Below are 20,814 nucleotides of genomic sequence, written 5' to 3'. Positions count from 1 at the left end.
TGTCATAAGCATATTTGAACTTGGCAAATGCGCTCGTGAACATGTAGTAGATGAATTTAATAACATTAAAGCTGAAATAAAGCCACCAAATGCTTGAACCGTACGCGTGTATGGAATGTATGTAGCATGAAAAGTTCTAGTGAAACGAAAAGTAAAAGACGACAAAAATAACTGCTGAAAATTATTATGAAAGCGTTAGTCGAATTTTGCAGTAGTTGAGCCATGGAATTTATAAAAGGGAATATTTCCTTTGACTACGATGAATCAGTGACTTTAAGTAATATGTGCTGTGTATAGAAATCGAATCCATATCATCGCATAAGCAAGCATTAAAAAAGACTTTATGTAAAATATTCATTGATTCAAATAAGCACTTCTATACATAAATGGGTGTACTTCCTCAAAGGGATTCCATTCTCATTTCATAAATATTATTGTGTAAATCATACGTCACACACAAACAAAGCAATTTCAATAAAATGAACATTTTGCAATTGCAAAATAGCAGGTTTATTGAAAACCGCAAAGAATTCATTCTCCGAAAATTGAAATGTATATTTCATTTTGGGATGTTTGAAATTTTCTCTTTAACATCGATTACAGTAATTTTCTGCTCAATGCTTTGCGACGCAGATTTTGTTTTCGCATTGCGCCTATGTGCTTTTGTTTCATTTCTCGCCCGAGTTTGGAATACTTTCAGGGCCACTACACAGTCTTAATTGAGTCCGCATGGTAGAAGTGCTGTCGTGATTGATAGTTGTCGTAGAGTTCACAGAAAAAAATGAAACAAAAGCACTGATTCACTGAATGCAAAAAGTGCATGGACACTTTTGCAAATTCATGTTCGTCGTACGAACACTCTAACGAATGTCCAATTATAGCGGTTCTCGCGACACACCAAAAAAGAGGAATGACCAACACATTGAGCTTTTTCTGTTGTCTTGTCCAAAATTTGACACAGCCAAATTCCAGATGAAAATAGAATGAAACAAATTCTCCGAATAGCTTTGGTGCACTTGTGAACGTTAATTAAACAATGTTGTTTTTTGTCTGTCTCGCTCATGTTTGGAAATGTGACTATATCTGCATGCAAAAATAGAGCTCGATCACGTTATACTCCTTATTTTCATTCACATTTTCAACCAAGCAGCCGCATTTACAATCACCATCAACATCTCAGAAATGAGTAAAAAGTGTGCGTTATACAAATGTGAAAAACATTCAGTTTTTTCTTTGACGTTTGCCGAGTTGAACGGAGTTTTTATGTGCTTTGCCATAATTTTCACACACAAAACAAATAGGGCTGTTCAAATGGGACACAAAGCGAGAATTTTGATTGGTAAATTCAATTAAAAAATTAATTTTGGCTATTTTTTTATATTGGCACTAATAAAAAAATTGTATTTGTATAGCATTTTGCACTAAAGTTCGAAGAAAATGATGAATGTTTCACACCATTTTACAACTTTCTATTGACTGGCTGTTCATTTTGAACAGCCCTAGAAACAAACGTAATTCCGACACATTTTTAACTATGCAAACTATATTTTCAAAAAAAACCATGCTACAAATACAGTTTCATGTAGACGCTCCGAATAGAGTGGAAACTATTCCATATTTGCTTAAAAAACATTTCGATTTTCTGCTAAATACGCAGCGAATTCTTTTAGTTTGAGTCCATTGCAATATAAATGTTTTTATAACATCACACATTAACATGATTCCAGCTGAATGAATTTGCATTCGAAAATTCTGTTTCAGAATGTTAACATTGAAAATTACAATGTTAAACAATTGAAAGTTTTAATTTGAAAAAGCGAGATAAGCACAATTTTTCCGATTTTCAATTATTCAACAACTTTTTGCCCTCAAATCTTGACGAAGTAGAAAACAGTAAAACCGTCGCCATAAAAACTGATTTGAAATGAAAGCAGCTATTTCACTTTTGCATATGTTAAAATCAGATTGGCAATATTTTCGATTACTACCCACAATGTTTTGCTAGTTAACTAAAGTACTGAAATCATTAATGAGAAACATGCAAATTGTATGGTTTAAGGATACGAATGAATTTGTGGGTCGTAATAACGTATGGAATTCGATCTCATTCCAGTTCGATAATGAAAATATATTCTCTGTTTTATCCGTTATTATTATCATCATTAGGGGGTCGAATACCTTTATGATATTTTTTAATAGAATACAACGTGTACTCCTGCAATCTACATGATAATGAAGTTTTGAACGGTAATTAGTGTAAATTCAAATTTGTTTCTGTATATTGTAGGGTTGAACATTTGAAGAATTAAGTGAATCACTTCAACAATATTCCGAGTATAAGCTACGCTCATTTTGTTATGATATCAAAAAAGGTTCATTATCGTTTACATCGAATTTTGCCCATCGAAAAATTCATTAACGCGTATACGTCAATTAGACACGAATATTTTTATGTTTATGGTTCACACACTGTGTAAAATGTAATGTCAATGGAAAGAGCATTAATGTTGCAAAACAACAATAAGAAGAAACAGAAGGAGTACATTGTATTGTTTTACATATAATACGGTTAATGTTTTGCTTCATTTTGCTAATGCATACGATGTGAATGTTGACAAAACCGTATGTCGAATATGGATTTCGTTCGGTACAATGATGATAAAACTGCCTAAAAGCATGCCATATGCATTAGCATTGCTGAATTGAGAGCGAGATACACACACATGAATTATAAGACATAAGGAAGCACCTACATATGTAATGACAAGACTCTAAGTAATTACAAAACTCAAAAAAGACATTTCTACATGTTTTGGGCGTAATACGAACGGAGAAAAATGTGTCGAGCGAATAAAGTTCGGTCGATAGAAGTCGTGTGTTACTCACATTTTCTTATACGCATTAAACGCTCGCATACACGGTAGCATGTGCTTATCTTTTCAGTTAATTACTAACACCCTTTGAGCAGAGAAATCATTTTATTGACTGTTTTGCTTCCATTTTGGCGTGTTTCATACGTGTTTCGATGTGAATTAATTCCATCATTTTCCCTTTGGAGTCGCATCGATGTGTCGTGTGTGTGTATACATCTCGTGCAACATTTCCATAGTTTTCGACAACGGGGTACACATTTTAATGTCATTTTACTGTCTATACTAATATAAAAGACGCAATTATGGTGTGTATCATCATTTCGAGATGCATGTATACGAAAGACAGATAAAGCGAATGAATACAACCATTCGAATGTGATATGGTGGAACATATGAACGTGTATCGTTTATTTCATTTAATTCCATTATATAAACACCTGGAAAAGTAATTGCTCCTCACACGCATCAATCTTAAAATCTCTCTGAAGATCTCTGCTGACGCAAAATGATGATTAAAAATAATCATTTTACTTCTCTTTGCTTGTGTCTTTGTGTGCGAGAGAGACACAACGTAACAGTGAAATATAGCTGTGTTTGCAGAGGAATGTGTGATTAGTTTGTAACGAGAGATAAAATATATGCACGATTCAAGCTACCATTTCAAAAGTGTTTGAAGTTAACAAATCAATCGAGACTGATAAAATACGCATCAAAATGTGAAATCCTAGAGAGACAGAAAATCAGTGTCGTATGTCGACATACAGTATTGTGTAACGAGGATTACATCAATTTTCATTCACATTCATGCGACAAAAAAACTTTTTGATTTTGATTTATTCACAAGAAAATGTACTTATTCAACGTTTAACATGAGTTTTTCCACAGCAACGCCCAAGCCATTTTCAACGAAAAGTACTTTTTAATAATGAAATTAAATCCAGTTCATAAATTATGCGAAGATGTGCATCCATAGAAATGTCTGCAAATGTTGATGAAAAATTGATGTCATACATATAAAGCGAGCGAATTCGTAATCAAGAGAAGGAGAAAGAGTCGTTGGAGGAGGAGGAAGTCTTTTCATTCTCGAAATACGCTTTTTATTCTATACAATAATAATGCTAATGGAATAATGTGTTAGTAAAATATGTCACGCATTGCATGCGATTATAGGATATAATCAAAAACGAATCTTCAATCAGAAATAATCTTCCGAGCTTCGATGGCATTAAATTGGTAAATTATCAATGAATTGAAACATTATTTACAAAGCATCCAATAAATAATTATAATCCAAAGTAACACCGGAATGAATGCATTGAGAGGGATGAGTATAAAAACGTACGGTTGCTATGTCAAATCGACTGAAAAATGTGCAAAAATTGAAATTGGCATTGAAAATTCAATAAAGACCGAAGAGATGATTCTTTTATTATTATAATAAAATGGCAGCGGCACGTTTTGATCGAAATTCAATACTAATTGATTTATTGTGTCATGTAAACGGTTTTTATAACATGGTCTACACCTACTCGTGCATATAGACACCGACATGCAAAGCGAAAAGAGGCTTTCAAGTTGACCGATGCGAAAAATCCATAAAGAAAACGAGGCCTTAACAGAAAAAAAAAACACGGCATTAATTAATAAATAATTAATATGGATGTTGGGATGTTGGACGATGCATTATGCTTTCGAATAATTAAATCGTAATTGAATATATTTTGCTTCATTTAATCCCGATTCGATTATGGGTGGACGCTTGTTACCTTTTTTTTTTATTTTCTACGTGTTTTTTTTCTCATTAGTTTTACTCTCCGGTTGACTGATGAGCAGGAAATGTTGCAGTGACTCTTTTTTTTCCTGCTCTGTAGTCACTGCTGCCGTTGTTCTGTCCACTAGCGATGAGAATGGGGTAAAATCGAATTTGAAACCGATACCGTATTATATAAAGTACTTGTGTTCAACGGCACACAAAAATGTTGTAATCGCATGAAATGACACAAGGAAGATGAATGGAGGAAAAAAGAGTCGATGACATGTCACACACTATCGTCATTGGATTGTGTCGTTTTTATGTCGCTATATCATTTTACTATACTATCAATACGATTGGCATTTCGATTTTTCTTTCTCACTTGCTTTTAGCCATCGAATTTCATTCGTTCTTCTTTTTTCTCTTTGTCTTCTTCATTAATATTATATTTTGACATAAATTCTTGTGCGACAGCAGCCACTTCTGATCCATTTCTCTCTCATTTTGTATGTTGGCCAATCAGTAGAGTTTCACACATTCTTTCCTCGCCTCTGTTCGAAATGCTATAGAAATGAGCGTATGATGACTGCCAATAATAAGCATTGATTAAATGAAAACGTCTTAGGTTTATGTGTTATTTATTCTTATTGTTATGACTATTGTCTTCTTTTGGGCCAAATCATTTGGAATATATTCGGTTTGATTTGCCATTCGGTTTTGTTTTGTTCTCTTTGCCACTCGTATCCGAATCGAATATTTCTATATGTCTGTGGCATTGGTGGATTTTTCCAATTCCAATGCTTGTCAGTTAATTATATTGCTTTAACTCGAATTCAATGTATATAACAGAATATGACTGACCGTAAATCTACATAAAAACAATGCGTGTTTTCAATCTAAATTGAAATCAGAACGTGGATCGACGAAATTTAACGAACTCCCAAATGAGTAACTGGAAGTCAATTTGAATCATTCATACGAACAGAGCGAAAAAAAACGAATATTCACCGAAAAAAGAAAGAAAATGTGACGATGGTGCAATGAACAGCAACAACAGGAAAATCTAATTCAATTATTAGTATTATGGATATACTGACGATGTTTGTTTTCACATTATGTGCGCTATGTGTGCCTATCGCGTTTGGGCCTAGGATTTTCATTTATCTTTCTGTGTTTGTTGCGCCATTGTGTATTTGCTCCGGTTTTATCTTTTGACTGAATTTCTGTGAACGTGTGCGTTCGGTTGCCATGATGCTTATGATGCTTGAAACTTGATTATAACAATTAGTACCACTGAATAATCAATTTGGTGGAGGGGGCATTTTGCCTTCAAATGTATATGTATGCTGAAAAGAGAAAACAAAAATATTATATTGATAAATAAACAAAAGAAGTGTGCGTGCGTGCGTGTCAAGTTGTTTGTTATCGAAACAACATTCAACACAAAGTTAAGTGAAGTGTATTTGAGACGCTTATATGTGAAGTTTTTATTTGTTTGTTTGGCTGTCATCGTTGAAAGAATATTCGCATGATTTTTTTTTCCCTCGTCCCTTTGTTTTTCTGGATGAGCTGCCTTTAATTAATTGATCGCCTTCAACAGTCTTGTTTTTATTGCCTCGGACCAAAAAGCTTTCAGTATAAACGCGCATGTGGCATGGTGTGGGCGCACGCCAAAAAAGACAGAAGCCATGATTATGACGGCGATGAAATATAAAACCTTGGTCCAAGTCCAAGTGAGAGTGTAGAAAACATACATACTGCGTGTAACACACTTAGATAGCGAATACAACAATATAAAAAATCGCCTCCATTGAAGAGGCTTATGAAAAGAGCTTTTGCTTATTATTGCTATTGTTATATCAACAATTGAATTATTAAGTGCCTTTGTTTCGTGAATTGATGAGCAGATGAACGCCCGCACGCAACAGACATTTTGCTTCCCCAAGTCACGATGTGCCAGCCGAATTGTATATATATGATTGTTGTATTAGTATTATTATGAATTGGATGACGACGACGACTGCCACAATGCTGATAATAACTGAAAACATGGGATTAGCTCTTGCTGGCTAAATATGAAATGATATTTATTCAAACGCTCGAATTTGTACACAGGAACAACTTAAACTGTAGACATCTTTTCACTGTCGATACAGGATTTTGGTGATTATAAATGAAGTGTATCCGATGTTGGTACGGAACTCAAAGACTACACTTTGATGACATCACATTAAAAATATGGAACATCTGCCAAGCACTTTTTTGGCAGGCGACATTAACACTGGGCGATCGATTTTTTCTTCACAACACGAACATCGTTAATATTTTATTCTATCGAAAAATTATTTGTTTGAATTTCATTTCAAATGTCGTTTGAATTTCGTCGTCATGAACATAACCAACAAATTATTCAATGTCTGTTTGTACATTCCATATCATTCCATATTAAATTTTAATTAATTTACTACTTTGTTTTTGATCTGGGTTGAATGTAAATCGATGCTGAAATTGTGAACAGCTGAACATTTTATGGCAAAGTAATTCGTCTATTTGGTGTTGGAGGAAAAGAGAAATTTAATATTTATTCGTTCGATAAATGAAGTCGATAAATTACAACCATAACCATATTGTTCATCCGGCATTGTTAAGATAGAGCGAGAATGCTGCTCCTGAAATTGGATATTAAATAAACCGGATATATTTGCACATTCATTTAAATTGTCATTATTTTATTTTGATATATATGCATGTAATGGCGTCGGTTTTCTAGTTTTTTGAATTCGGCAAAATGCTGTTATGATTACTCCAGAATAAAAGCAACACATGATTTCGTGGCGCATCATAGTGATAAATATTACAGTCAAAACGAAACCACGTACATGTTAAATGTAAAAATTGCTGATTATCTGAACTTACACAGGTGTTCGAGTGAAATTTCAATGACTAAAAAAAAGCCTTGAACGTCATCATATATCGTTGTATGTTTCGTATTTTAAATTGAATTTTACTACAATAACCGACTTTGTTTCGCTTTGATGTAAATGACAAAAAAATACACCGCTTGAATTCTAGAACTCTTTTTTTTCTGTATGAAATATTTATAATTGTTTGAATATACACAGATGTTGGAGTGAAATGCCAATGACGAATATAATAAGCTCGAAAACTCATCAAACACGGTTGAGTAGTTGAATTTTTCCATATAAAATTGAAAATTTGATCGATTCAGTGTACTTTGTTTGGACCTTTTATAATAGAATCATCTCAAAACGTTTAAATAACAGTTTTGATAAAGCAAAGAATATTTGTTATTTTTCTCAATGTCATCATTAATTGTATCATCATGGTTGTTACTGACAATGTAATCGAGTGTAACATTTCAAAATAAGTAATAATTAATAATAATTTTTTTTGAATATTAGATTTTTCGTGACTGCAAAAGGCGATCAAGTTTTGGCTGGAATTAAAAAGCCAAACACTCCATTTACAAATGAAACAATAAACAAGTTCATTGAATTAGTGCGTGAAAAATATCATTACAATATGATCGACGTCCGGTCTTTCTCTCAGCCCACAAAATATCCTCCTATTCCCAATAATACATATGATGTTCAAATTTTATACAGTCATTCAAACCACTACATATGCATTTATTTTGATCCTTTACACGAAACTGTTTACGTTTATGATAGTTATATTTCTAGTACAAAATCTATAATTATGCACGAACACAATTTAATTGTGCAAAATCGCTTTCCAATGTCAAAAACTGTTTATGTTATACCAAAGACGGAACAATATGATGATACATCAAGCGGACCCCTTGCGATTGCGTATGCAACTACATTGATTTTGGGTGAAAATCCAGCGATTTATGGTTTCCAAATGAATACAAAACATTCGGATAAGGCAATTCATTTGAGAGAACATATTTTTAAAATGTTACGAAAAGGAGAGTTATCACTGTTTCCACGGCAAGTTAAAACTTTAAGTTTCTTTAAAATGTGTTCAAACAATTTTTTTCTTAAAAACAGATCGGATCGTCTCGATATAGACTATATTTCTCCTGCTTTTAACAAAATACACCCCGATATATTGAAGGAGATCAACACACCAAACAAACGTTTTACCTTTCGTACAATCAATCTTTTTGCAAATTTAGTTACGGCGACGACTAATTTCGATATGGTTCCCGTTATGTTCGCCGACTATCCCGAACTTTATCCCGTTCATAATGACACAAAAAATGACGTTCAAATTTTATTCGCGGAAGGAATCGAAACAGCGGGTCATGTGATGTGTATATTTTATGATGCAGCTAATAAAACAGTCGTCGTTTATGATGATCAAGAATTGGATGATGAACAAATGATGACTATATTGAGACGATATCCCAACTACCAATATATTACTTACATTCATCCAAAAACAAAACAAAGAGATAGCACCTCATGTGGACCATTTTCCATTGCATATGCAACATCACTGATCCTTGGCCATGATCCCAAGACTCACAAACTTAGTACGACTACGTTACATTGTGTATCATGTTTTCCCCAAAAGTTTGATGATTCGAAAATCTTTCGAAAACATATTTTAAAAATGTTTAAATCAAAAAAATTATTACCATTTCCGCACGATTGAAGCTGTTTTTATGTGAGAAGAATTATTTTGACGTTAAAAAAAATGTTGTATTACAAATGTTATAAATAAAATGATCTTTTCAAAGAAAAAAAACACCCAACCATTATAAAATTTATGCGTTTACGCTCATTTCTCAAAAATACTAACAAAGTTTTGTTGCAAAAAGAAATCACTTGCAATAGCAGATATTGAATAGCTATGTTTGATTTTGATGCGTGATGAAATTGAATGGAGTTTTTATTCTGAAGCATTCGTATAAATTTTATGTTTCGAAATCTGAATAAAAACACGTCTGTTGTGCTGTACTATTCTTCTTCAACTGATTGACTTTTATTGCTCATTACTTATAAGCACTACAATCGTATCGAAACAGCCAGCGATGGATCGGCATGAATGTAGCGCTAACAATTATAAATAAAAAGTCTTACGGGAGTAAGACGAACTTTTCCGCACTGTGGTAGTTGCGTATTTTATTAAGAAAGTTCAAAATAATATTTGTTCGATTTTTCAAGCCTTTCAAGCATCGTAAAGTTCGAAACCAAAAAATATGTTTCAACTTTGGCAACGAAATATTTTTTAATTTAATAGCAGAAGTACCCGAGAAAAGATTTTTCACACTTTCATGATGAACCCATTTGTACGACATTTGAAAGTATTCTATTTTCTAACAAAATACTATAAAAAATATGTCTGACGTTAATTTTGCCATAAAAATTATTTTTGAAACACTTTTCATAACTAAAGGCACAAAAAATTTGGATCTTTGTATGGGAGCCATGTCTGTATGCTATATTAATGGTGTGAAACTTTGCACAGGTTATTTTTTCACAAAAAAATAACATTCGTAGGGTTTGGAGAAATTTCAACCAAAATTAAGGGTACCTCCCATACAAAATATTCGTTTTTGAGCCAAAAATTTAAAATATTGTATGGAAGGTACCCCTAACTTTGATCGAAATCTCTTCAAACTTTCAGAATGTTATTATTTTGTGTAAAAAATAGTCTGTGCAAAGTTTCACGTCATTAAAGTATCATACAGGCATGGCTTCCATACAAAAATTCAATTTTTTTGTGACTTTTACAAGGAAACTGTATTAAAAAATATGTCTGACGTTAATTTTGCCATAGAAATTATTTTTGAAACACTTTTCATAACTCACAAAAAAATAACATTCGGAAGGTTTGGAGAAATTTTAACCAAAATTAAGAGTACCTCCCATGCAAAATATTCGTTTTTGAGCCAAAAATTGAAAATTTTATATGGGAGGTACCCCTAATTTTGATTGAAATCTCTTCAAACTTTCAGAATGTTATTTTTTTGTGTAAAAAATAGACTGTGCAAAGTTTCACGTCATTAAGGTAGCATACAGGCATGGCTCCCATACAAAAATTCATTTTTTTTTGTGATTTTTTCAAGGAAACTGAATTAAAAATTGATTGTATCTCAAAACTAACGTCGGATTCGGTTTTCTCGTGCCAAAAAACCCCCCAATACATATTTTTGAATGTTTAAGTCCACATTAAGTATGACTTTTGGACGAAAATTGGACTCTTTTTCATAGGTATCACTCCAGGCATGACATTTTTTCCCATCAACCAAAGTCGCTCAAAAGCTAATGATTCCTATTCCTCGCGACCCCCAATCATCCTGTAAAGTCAGATTTTGAATTAAGTTTCTACGATGAGCGCAATCTTGCTAACAAATTTTGCGTACGACGTACAACGTACGACGTACAACGTACGACGTACGACGTACGACGTACAGATTAACACAAACCATGCTCAAAACGGCCTGATTCGGGTTCGCTGACCTCAGAAACGTCCAGAAAACATGTTTCTGAAGTTTTCAAAATTTTGACCGATTACAATACTTTTCACCTTACACTATGTGTGCGGAAAAGTAAAAAAGGGTCCGTTCTCAGACATGCCGCCGCCGCTGCAGGGCAAATTAACATAAATTAATGAATAGGTAACCTTAGGAAAGCTCTTAAAATCTAAATAGAATCTTTGTCGTCAATCGGTACAAATGCAATCTTGTTGATACCACGTCGGTACTTAGCGCCACCAAGTTGAACTTCGACATTTCGTACACATCCATCGTCCTCAGGGAACACAGCAGACACACGTGCCAACGGCCAATGGGTTGGAGGCTAGTTGTCAATTCTCAACAACACGACATCACCAATTTTGACATTCTTGGTGCGCAAATTCCACTTTGACCTCTCAATTTGCTGAGTGACATAATCACGCTGCCAGTTCACCCAAAATTCTTGCGACATTTTCTGAATCAGTCGCCAACGTAACAAGCGATTATCAGGAATTTCGGTATAATCAAACTGAATAGGTCCAATCAAGCGTCGCCTCAAAACCAAATGAGCTGGTTTTAATGCTTCACAACTCGTTGGATCGTCATCAAGGGCCATGATTGGTCTGCTATTCAAACATGCAGCAACTTGCGTTAAAACTGTGGCATATTCTTCATATGTTAACACCTGCGTGCCAACTACTCGACGAAGATGGTGTTTTGCACTTCGAACACAACGTTCCCATAATCCACCCTGATTCGGTGATAACTGTGTAATAAATTTCCATTTTTTCTGTCTTAACTGAAGCTGCTCACTGACAGTGATTCGTTAATTGCTATTGCCACTAAGACTTACTTAGAGTAATGTGCTAGCCAGCCGCTAGTTTACCAAATGACTCACACCCATATAACTGATGTTACCCATTACAATGATAACAGCTGGCTCTACGCTTCTTCACAAGGCTTGGATCATGCTTGTACTTGATCGACGAATCTTTGACCGTTTCAGCAACGACTGAATCAGCACCTCTAAAATGGCGTTTTGCAATGAATGGTCTACTCGATGCATCTCCTTGCGACGTATAGGAATAGCTTACATTTTCAGCTCGAACAACAAATTCAGCATCCATACCATCTGCACGCTTACGAATTAATTCTAGCAATGGTTTAAGCTCGGCTATCTTGCGTTGATCACGTTCCAAACTCCACAGCCGAATCGATTCACCGTCCATCTTTCTCACCAACAATGGAACTAAAATCGGACCCCAATGCTCAACCATAACACCATATTTAGGCAATGATCGCAAAAGAGGATTTGTTTCATTTATTAATGCTACCAATGCAGCCCTGTTCGGTGTATCAACACTAGGCATATCGACAAATGACAGTACTATTTCATTTACAATCTTCCGCTCATTATCGTACGTTTCACACAACAATTTCCATGCATTCTCATAACCATCACTCGTGCGATCCTTTTTGCATATCGTATTATATACTTCAAAATCCTGCTCCAAATGTGCCATTAAATAATAAAATTTCGCTGTAGTCGACATGCTCGTATTGTTATGGAAACAATTCTCGAAACTGGATTTAAATTGCGGCCACTTACTTCTATTCTTTCCATTGAACTTCTCAATGTCAACCTTTTTTACTTGAATATCAGCCGATTTCTGAGCCGGTACCGTTCTAGCTACATCTACCATCAACATTTCTTTCTTACGAGTGTCTAAAACGTCTATCACATTCGCATGCAATTCATCAATAGTTTGCATTCTCTCTTGCATTTTTACCATTTCAGCAGCACTGTAATTACTGCCCCCAGTCACGACATTTTCAAACGCTCTTTTATGATACATGTTGGCTACTTCAATTTGACATTCAACAGTATACAACGGTAAAGTATCAAATGATTCATTCTGTGTGATTGACAAGATTCTCTCAAGCCCGACGATGCAAACATGCTCTGGCGTATACGTTTCAGCATGCTCACCTCTTTTCGATTTCCGCGCGGCTCCGGCTTCAATTCTGTACGTCAACGAGATTATCTGAACTTTTCAGCTGTTCGAGTGAACTTTCAATGACTAAAAAATAAGCCTTGAACGTCATCATATATCGTTGTATGTTTCGTATTTTCAATTGAATTTTTTTTATATATGTGTGAGTTCCATTTTACTACAATAACCGACTTTGTTTCGCTTTGATGTAAATGACAAAAATATACACCGCTTGAATTCTAGAACTCTTTTTTTTTCTATATGAAATATTTATAAATGTTTAGAATAATTGTTTGAATATACACAGATGTTGGAGTGAAATGTGACTAATATAATAAGCTCGAAAAGTCATCAAACACGGTTGAGCAGTTACATTTTTCCATATAAAATTGAAAGTTTGATCGATTCATTGTACTTTGTTTGGATGACCTTTTATAATAGAATCATCTCAAAACGTTTAAATTACAGTTTTAATAAAACAAAGAATATTTGTTATTTTTCTCCATGTCATCATTAATTGTATCATCATGGTTGTTACTCACACTGTAAGCGAATGTAACATTTCAAAATAAGATCATTTCATTTTTAATGGACATTTTTTTTTATATTAGATCTTTCGTAGATATCATTGGGGTAAATGCAAAAGGCAACCAAGTTTTGGCTGGAATTAAAAAGCCAAACACTCCATTAACAAATGAAACAATAAACAAGTTCGTTGAATTAGTGCGTGAAAAATATCATTACAATATGATCGACGTCCGGTCTTTCTCTCAACCCACAAAATATCCTCCCATTCCCAATAATACATATGATGTTCAAATTTTATACAGTCATTCAAACCACTACATATGCATTTATTTTGATCCTTTACGCAAAACTGTCTACGTTTATGATAGTAATATTTCTAGTACAAAATCTATAATTATGAACGAACACATTTTAATTGTGCGAAATCGCTTTCCAATGTCAAAAACTGTTTATGTTATACCAAAGACGGAACAATATGATGATACATCAAGCGGACCACTTGCGATTGCGTATGCAACTACATTGATTTTGGGTGAAAATCCAGCGATTTATGGTTTCCAAATGAATACAAAACATTCGGATAAGGCAATTCATTTAAGAGAACATATTTTTAAAATGTTACGAAAAGGAGAGTTATCACTGTTTCCACGGCAAGTTAAAACTTTAAGTTTCTTTAAAATGTGCTCAAACAATTTTTTTCTTAAAAACAGATCGGATCGTCTCGATATAGACTATATTTCTCCTGCTTTTAACAAAATACACCCCGATATATTGAAGGAGATCAAAACACCAAACAAACTTTTTACCTTTCGTACAATCAATCTTTTTGCAAATTTAGTTACGGCGACGACTAATTTCGATATGGTTCCCGTTATGTTCTTCCACTATCCCGAATTTTATCCCGTTCATAATGACACAAAAAACGATGTTCAAATTTTATTCGCGGAAGGAATCAAAACAGCGGGTCATGCGATGTGTATATTTTATGATGCAGCTAATAAAACAGTCGTCGTTTATGATGGTCAAAACTTGAATGATAAACAAATGATGATTATATTGAGACGATATCCCAACTACCAATATATTACTTACATTCATCCAAAAACAAAACAAAGAGATAGCACCTCATGTGGACCATTTTCCGTTGCATATGCAACATCACTGATCCTTGGCCATGATCCCAAGACTCACAAACTTACTACGACTACGTTACCTTCTGTATCATGTTTTCCCCGAAAGTTCGATGATTCGAAAATCTTTCGAAAACATATTTTAAAAATGTTTAAATCAAAAAAATTATTACCATTTCCGCACGATTGAAGCTGTTTTTATGTGAGAAGAGTTATTTTGACATTGAAAACAATGTTGTATTACAAATGATATAAATAAAATGATCTTTTCAAAGAGAAAAAACATCCAACCATTATAAAGTTTGTGCGTGTACGCTCATTTCTCAAAGCGACTGAAATTAAAATGAAACAAAATTTTGTTGCAAAAAGAAATCACTTGCAATAGCAGATATTGAATAGCTATGTTTGATTTTGATGCGTGATGAAATTGTATGGGGTTTTTATTCTGAAGCATTCGTATGAAATTTATGTTTCGAAATCTGAATATTTTATGTCATTTTGGCAATAATAATCTATCATGCAGTATCAGGTATTTTGTAATGATTAAATTCGGAACAATATGGCTTTTAGGTGAATAATATTCAAAATGTCCATGGCATTGTATTTCGATTCCATTTATTTGCCGTATTCATTAGTAAAAGGAGCGAGATAAAAATGCAATACATCAATACAACAATTTTCAATTTAATTGTGGTAAAAGGTTCACGATTTGAACGCATCGCCCGTACGTTTATAATTTATATACATTGTACAATAATCAATTTGATATTTAATTGCAGAGAAAATGTGTATATAAATGCACAGTTCACATTTTTGGTGGCAGCGACGATATGAAAGGGAATGGGTTCAATGCATAATTTCATGTTTATTATAAAGACCCCTTGGCCAAAGCGGCAAATGAAATTTGATAAATGTGTGTATGGTTTTTTTCTTCACATTCCTTTTCGAGCAAATTGTGCTTCAAGCAAGCCAGTAAATTGTTTCCAGTGTTCGTGTTTATGAACCCTTTTTTTTATTCATGCGTTCAGATTAAAAATCTGACTTTTGCTGAAAGCCATAAATTTCCGAGTAAATGATTATCTTTGATGGGCGGCGATTTTCCGTCTACAACGTAGCGAAAGAAACAGAAGCAAAAAAAATCCACCATCTAATACATGTCTTGGCTCATAATAATCTCCCATGCGAACCATGAATTTGTAAGAGCAGACGAAATATTTTGCTCCTACCTTGATGCGATTGATTGTGAAGTGAACCATGAGTAATAGTGTAATTTATGGATTGGCAATGGTTGTGACGTCTGTTGTGTAACGATGTCGATGGCAATGGCGGTGGATGATGGTGGTGTTAGCTGAACTTATGACATTCTCATGGACATTCTAATGTGACCATATGTGGATTTTCATAATTTTACTCAAGGGACATCCGCAGCTACCGCACATCCAACACACATTTTTTTACATTAAAATATACAGAGAGAATTTGTTGGCCTCTCTACAAATCGAAGTGTTGTGCGTTCGGTCAAATAAACAAAATTCGCTTTCCCACGAAAAAAGGAAAAAGTTGAACGAAAGAATTTGTTGTATTTTCAACATTGCGTCCTATGTTCAAATTGTTCAAATATATTTCCATCTGACAGTTAAGCATTTATAAAACCATGACCAGTTGGCTTTTTCTCTACCACCATTTTTCTCGACGTTGTCGTTTTCTACCTTCTCTCTCCTTCTCGCTTGCTCGCTCGCTTGTTCGCTCATAAACTCCAGATCTCTGCTACATTTTGAAGCATTGCACGGACTTAACAATGGAATGAAACTAAATTGTGCACACAAACATGTGGATTGTATGAAATAATAATGATAATCGCTTGTGTTGGTTCAATCCATTTGGGAATAAAGTGTATTTGGCGTTGGTTGAAATGGAGAAAAAAAATGGTCGAGCGGAAATAAGCATTACGATAGAAAGAACGAATAAAAAAACATCCACCCGACATACATTACGTTTTTTTAGATCAACATGAATGGTTCAGTATCTACTATTACAACTGGTTTTCTCTTTAACAGTGGCATTATGAACTGTTATCAAATGAAGATAATCACAATGAACATTCGCATTTCTCGGCTAAACAACCCTCACTAAAACACACACCAAATCGCTGCTTCGCCACATAAACTTCACCATTCCAACTGAAATAGTAACAGTTAATCACTTTCTAATCACGTTTGATTCTGATTGATAACAAACTGATGATACAAAATGAGAATTAGCTAACTATTAAAATGTTTCGTAATCAACCGAACACAATGAATATCAATTTCAAATAGGGTATTTTTCTCGAAAAAAGTAAGAAATCATATTAATGATAAAATTGTTCGTAAAATATGTGCACGATAAACAAAGCTTCCGGCTACAAATTGTGAAATACAACATTATGTTCAATAAGTGTAGTGTAATCTATTGTAATTATGGCAATGCCATTACTAATTCACCTAAATCGCTGACATAATTTTACTTCAAATGGTAAAATGTGACATTTCTTTTGTATTGTGAGTCACAATTTGTGATATTGTCAAAGAATGTTAACCGACTTTATTTTTCAAATTAATGACTGTCATAATGTATACCGCTACTGTAATTAGAGAACATTATAATTAAATATTTCTGTGAAAAAAAGGAATACATTCAATTGTACCCATTTTAAATTCAACTGTAATGCGTTTTGAATTACAACCGATAATCATTAAATCATTACTTGAAAACATTCAATTTATTACTGAAACAGCATAAAAAGATAAAACAATACCAAATCGCATATTCTCAAATGATATTCATTTTGTCATTGATTAATACTTTTATCGTCTATTAAATGAACACACGCAAGGGTAAAATTGTAGGCTTCAAAAATAATAACATCGGGGTATTTTATAATAATTTTAAGAATAAGTTAAAAAAAAACATTTGAAAAATATCAATTTTTCGCTCAATTTCATTGGGAATTCGATACATATGTTAAGTTCCAATAACTCACTGTCAAACTGAACTCTTTGCAAAACACTATTAATTAAAATTTAAATAAAAGCTCAAAAACTGTATTTTTTCATTTTCCGAAATAACAATTGAAAACCCTGGAATAAAAACAGCAAAGAATTTAGTTTTCCGATCAAAACTATCTTTTTGTGATTCACAATACGATTTTTATATGCAGAATATTCTGTACCCATGGAAGGTTTCGTTTTACTTTGGTTTGCGGCGAACTTCTTTTGTTAGCCCAACCATTGCATTTTTTTTGTTATAACCACGACAAAAAGTCCGTTATATAAAACTTGAATTCGATGATTTCCTACGGTATTTAAAGTTTATTTTGAGTTTCGATTGAAAGAATTATATTGGTATCCAATTTGTTCCCTTGTTTTATTTTTCTTGCTCATTATTAATGCATTAAAATACAACGTTATTTTTTTGTGTTTTATTTCATAAATGTTCGTCATGTTCTTATAACAGCAAAAAAAAGCTGAACAACGGAATTTTAATTTGTTCGCTTTATCTATTGCCCCCTCTGTTTGCTTGCGGTGGTGTACAACATGAAATGAAATGTAAGATGTCTGATAATCAATAAAACATGAATGTTTTTTTTATTGTCTATTTGAAGAAACTCCGTTATTATTATTCGTGTAGTTTTTTGCTTTATTTCCTCCTTGTTGTTTTTTCTTCTTCTCTCAACATTCAGAATAATTGGTAGTTTTCGATAACGGACGTTGACTTCATCATTTATTCAGTGCACGTTTCTCATTTGTTTGTACAATACTTTTCTATTGTTGTGTGCGCTTATCAAATCGTGTCGTCATGTATATACAAATGTGAAGTTTGATATGGAACGAAAAAAATCATAGATTTTTGTGATGTAGTTGGAATTGTTTGTTTGGTCATCACTTACTGTTGAATTTATTGTTTATTTTGTTTGTTGACAAATGAATCCAAGCTTCAAAATAATGAGCCGCTTTTGTTAATGTCCAATAAATAGTAAATGATTTCGATTGTTGTAGAAATTACAGTAAATATGATTAATCGTGAAAAGTGTTTGGGTGGCAAATGATTTGATTTTGATCGATTCACTTGATTGCTTTTGATTTGTACATACTTATTTCTTATCATTGTCTATAATAATACAAAAAGGCGCGGATAATTACATTACAAATGGAATTAAAACAATCAACGATGAAGGAGCAGTAGTTTCATTGTCGAGGAAAAATCGAAAATTTTCGATCGGAAGAAGTGACAAAGAACATGTCCAAGTAACTGTGTTTCGTGTTCAATTTTGACTTGAAGTTCATTCAAAATTCACATGAAAATAATTAAGAATTAAATCAATGCCCAGCGCAAAGGGCGTGAGTTGAATAGTTAAAACTGTTCTTTGAATTCTTCCAAAATTCTCATAAAATGTTACTACCAAGATCATCATACCAAAAAAAAAAATTAATATATAATTTGGAATGCGAACCAAGCTTGAATAAAACTCAAACAAAAGTCAACGAGAATATTTTCAAAATAAAATCAAGCAGATAATTTCCGTAATTACTTGATTTTCCATAATAAACAACATTGAATCTGCTGTGGACTTGAATGCCTGTGCATTGTGCAAACACAGTCGGTCGCACGAAACTTTATTGCCATCTTCAACAAAGAAAATATTTGCACAATTTAGTAAGATACTTTAATATTTTCATGGATGCATTTAATATTGGCGTTAAAATGAATTTCCCCTTTTAATAAGAACGGCGATTTTTACAATAAAAACTATTTCAAACAAACTACCACTATGGGCGAGAGCAAAAATTAAAGAGAACCAAAATTGATGTTGGGGAATATTGTGTGACCTACTATGGTTATGCTGCCATCGTCCCATCTAAACAGTAATATCTTGAAAAGATTTGTATCATTTTCATCTCTCGTTCTCTCGTTTTCTCGCTCTATCTCATTTGGGGGTTTCCATTGCAACATAAATGCTGCTTGCATTTCGCATCGTTGCCATTATTATCGTTACATCGCATGGAAGATGGAACTGCTTGAAAATAAAACAATGAAAATAAAATCGACCGAAATGCAAAGAGACAAGAGCATAAAAAGTGAAATTACTAGTATTAAGTACCGAATAAGTGGAGGAGCAAGAAGCCAGAGTAATAAATGGTGCACCAAATGCTGTTATCTATTATTCTTCTTGTCTGTTTTAAAAGTAAAGAAAAACGATGAACCAATGAACCATTCGCGATGCAACGAGACTTGAATTCATCAGGAAAATTAAGCATAAAAAGCTTACAAAACCAACACATTGAAGAAAGGAAAGTAGAAAAAAAAACGGGCACTCTCTTTCTCTCGCTCTATGAATGTGTTTAAATTCCGCGATGTACAATGTACACAGAGCGCAACCAGAGAAGAGAACGGTCCTTTATATTACCACAGAATCAGCAAAACCAACAGAAAATGTATTGCCAATTTCTTGTGCACAGCAAATTTTCGTTGGAAAATATAATCGACACTCATTGATGCGATCCATTTATTTGTCTTTGCTCGATTTATATTATTTTTTGAATTAATGTGCGGCAAGCCGTTTGTGCAATAAATGTTCATTTTAAGAAGCGAATTCACGCGTGACTATTTTATACCGAATATGATTAACTCAACAATTCGTACATTCTTTTTTTTTCTTCTTTTTTTCTCTCAAGTTTTGCCTTATTTCGGTCGATTGAACGAGTACGAAACATTCTCTTTTGATCTATGTATTTTTCGTTTCCAATCATGATTTTTCTTTTGCCACGGAAATAAAGAAGATCGAGAGAGAGAGAGAAAAAAATATATCAATAAAAAAGACTGTCTGAACACGTGTTACCATCATTATTATCATATTTTATGGCCGAACGAAAACTCATTGTGCATTAGCATTTGACGTGAACACGCTATGAAAGCTGGAAAAAAGACGAAATAAATATTATAAAGGTAAAAGAGAAAAGTTCGATTGATTTTTTCATTCGATTTCCTCTTGGCATCGAATCGGCGAATACACATTTTGCAAAATATCGGAACAGTTAGCCGAAAA

The 20,814-nt window shown here is 33.5% G+C and overlaps 3 protein-coding genes across 4 annotated transcripts in view; all 3 read left to right on the top strand.

The window, feature by feature from the left end:
- Positions 1-20,814, top strand: part of LOC116340829 (protein O-mannosyl-transferase TMTC2) — a 133,575-nt gene that overhangs the window by 55,235 nt on the left and 57,526 nt on the right. The window lies entirely within an intron of this gene.
- On the top strand, positions 7,837-9,357 carry LOC116340830. Of its 2 annotated transcripts, XM_031767530.1 has the most exons (3): positions 7,840-7,987; positions 8,049-8,600; positions 8,661-9,355. In XM_031767530.1, exons 1-3 carry the CDS (start codon positions 7,947-7,949, stop codon positions 9,268-9,270), a joined length of 1,203 nt encoding a protein of 400 aa, XP_031623390.1. In that variant the 5' UTR covers positions 7,840-7,946; the 3' UTR covers positions 9,271-9,355. The 2 variants fall into 2 exon arrangements, with proteins under 2 accessions (XP_031623389.1, XP_031623390.1); XM_031767529.1 differs by having other exon boundaries at positions 7,837-7,987; positions 8,049-9,357.
- On the top strand, positions 13,473-14,921 carry LOC116340831. The gene is made up of 3 exons (XM_031767531.1): positions 13,473-13,616; positions 13,683-14,249; positions 14,310-14,921. The coding sequence occupies exons 1-3, from the start codon at positions 13,576-13,578 to the stop codon at positions 14,917-14,919; spliced, it is 1,218 nt and encodes a 405-aa protein (XP_031623391.1). The 5' UTR covers positions 13,473-13,575; the 3' UTR covers positions 14,920-14,921.

Source organism: Contarinia nasturtii, unplaced genomic scaffold (assembly GCF_009176525.2).
Source record: "Contarinia nasturtii isolate CC-2019 unplaced genomic scaffold, AAFC_CNas_1.1 Cnas_scaffold_695, whole genome shotgun sequence".
In the NCBI taxonomy this organism is placed as follows: domain Eukaryota; kingdom Metazoa; phylum Arthropoda; class Insecta; order Diptera; family Cecidomyiidae; genus Contarinia; species Contarinia nasturtii.
The sequence above is the reverse complement of the archived record's forward strand: the minus strand, read 5'-3'. Positions and strand labels throughout refer to the sequence as shown.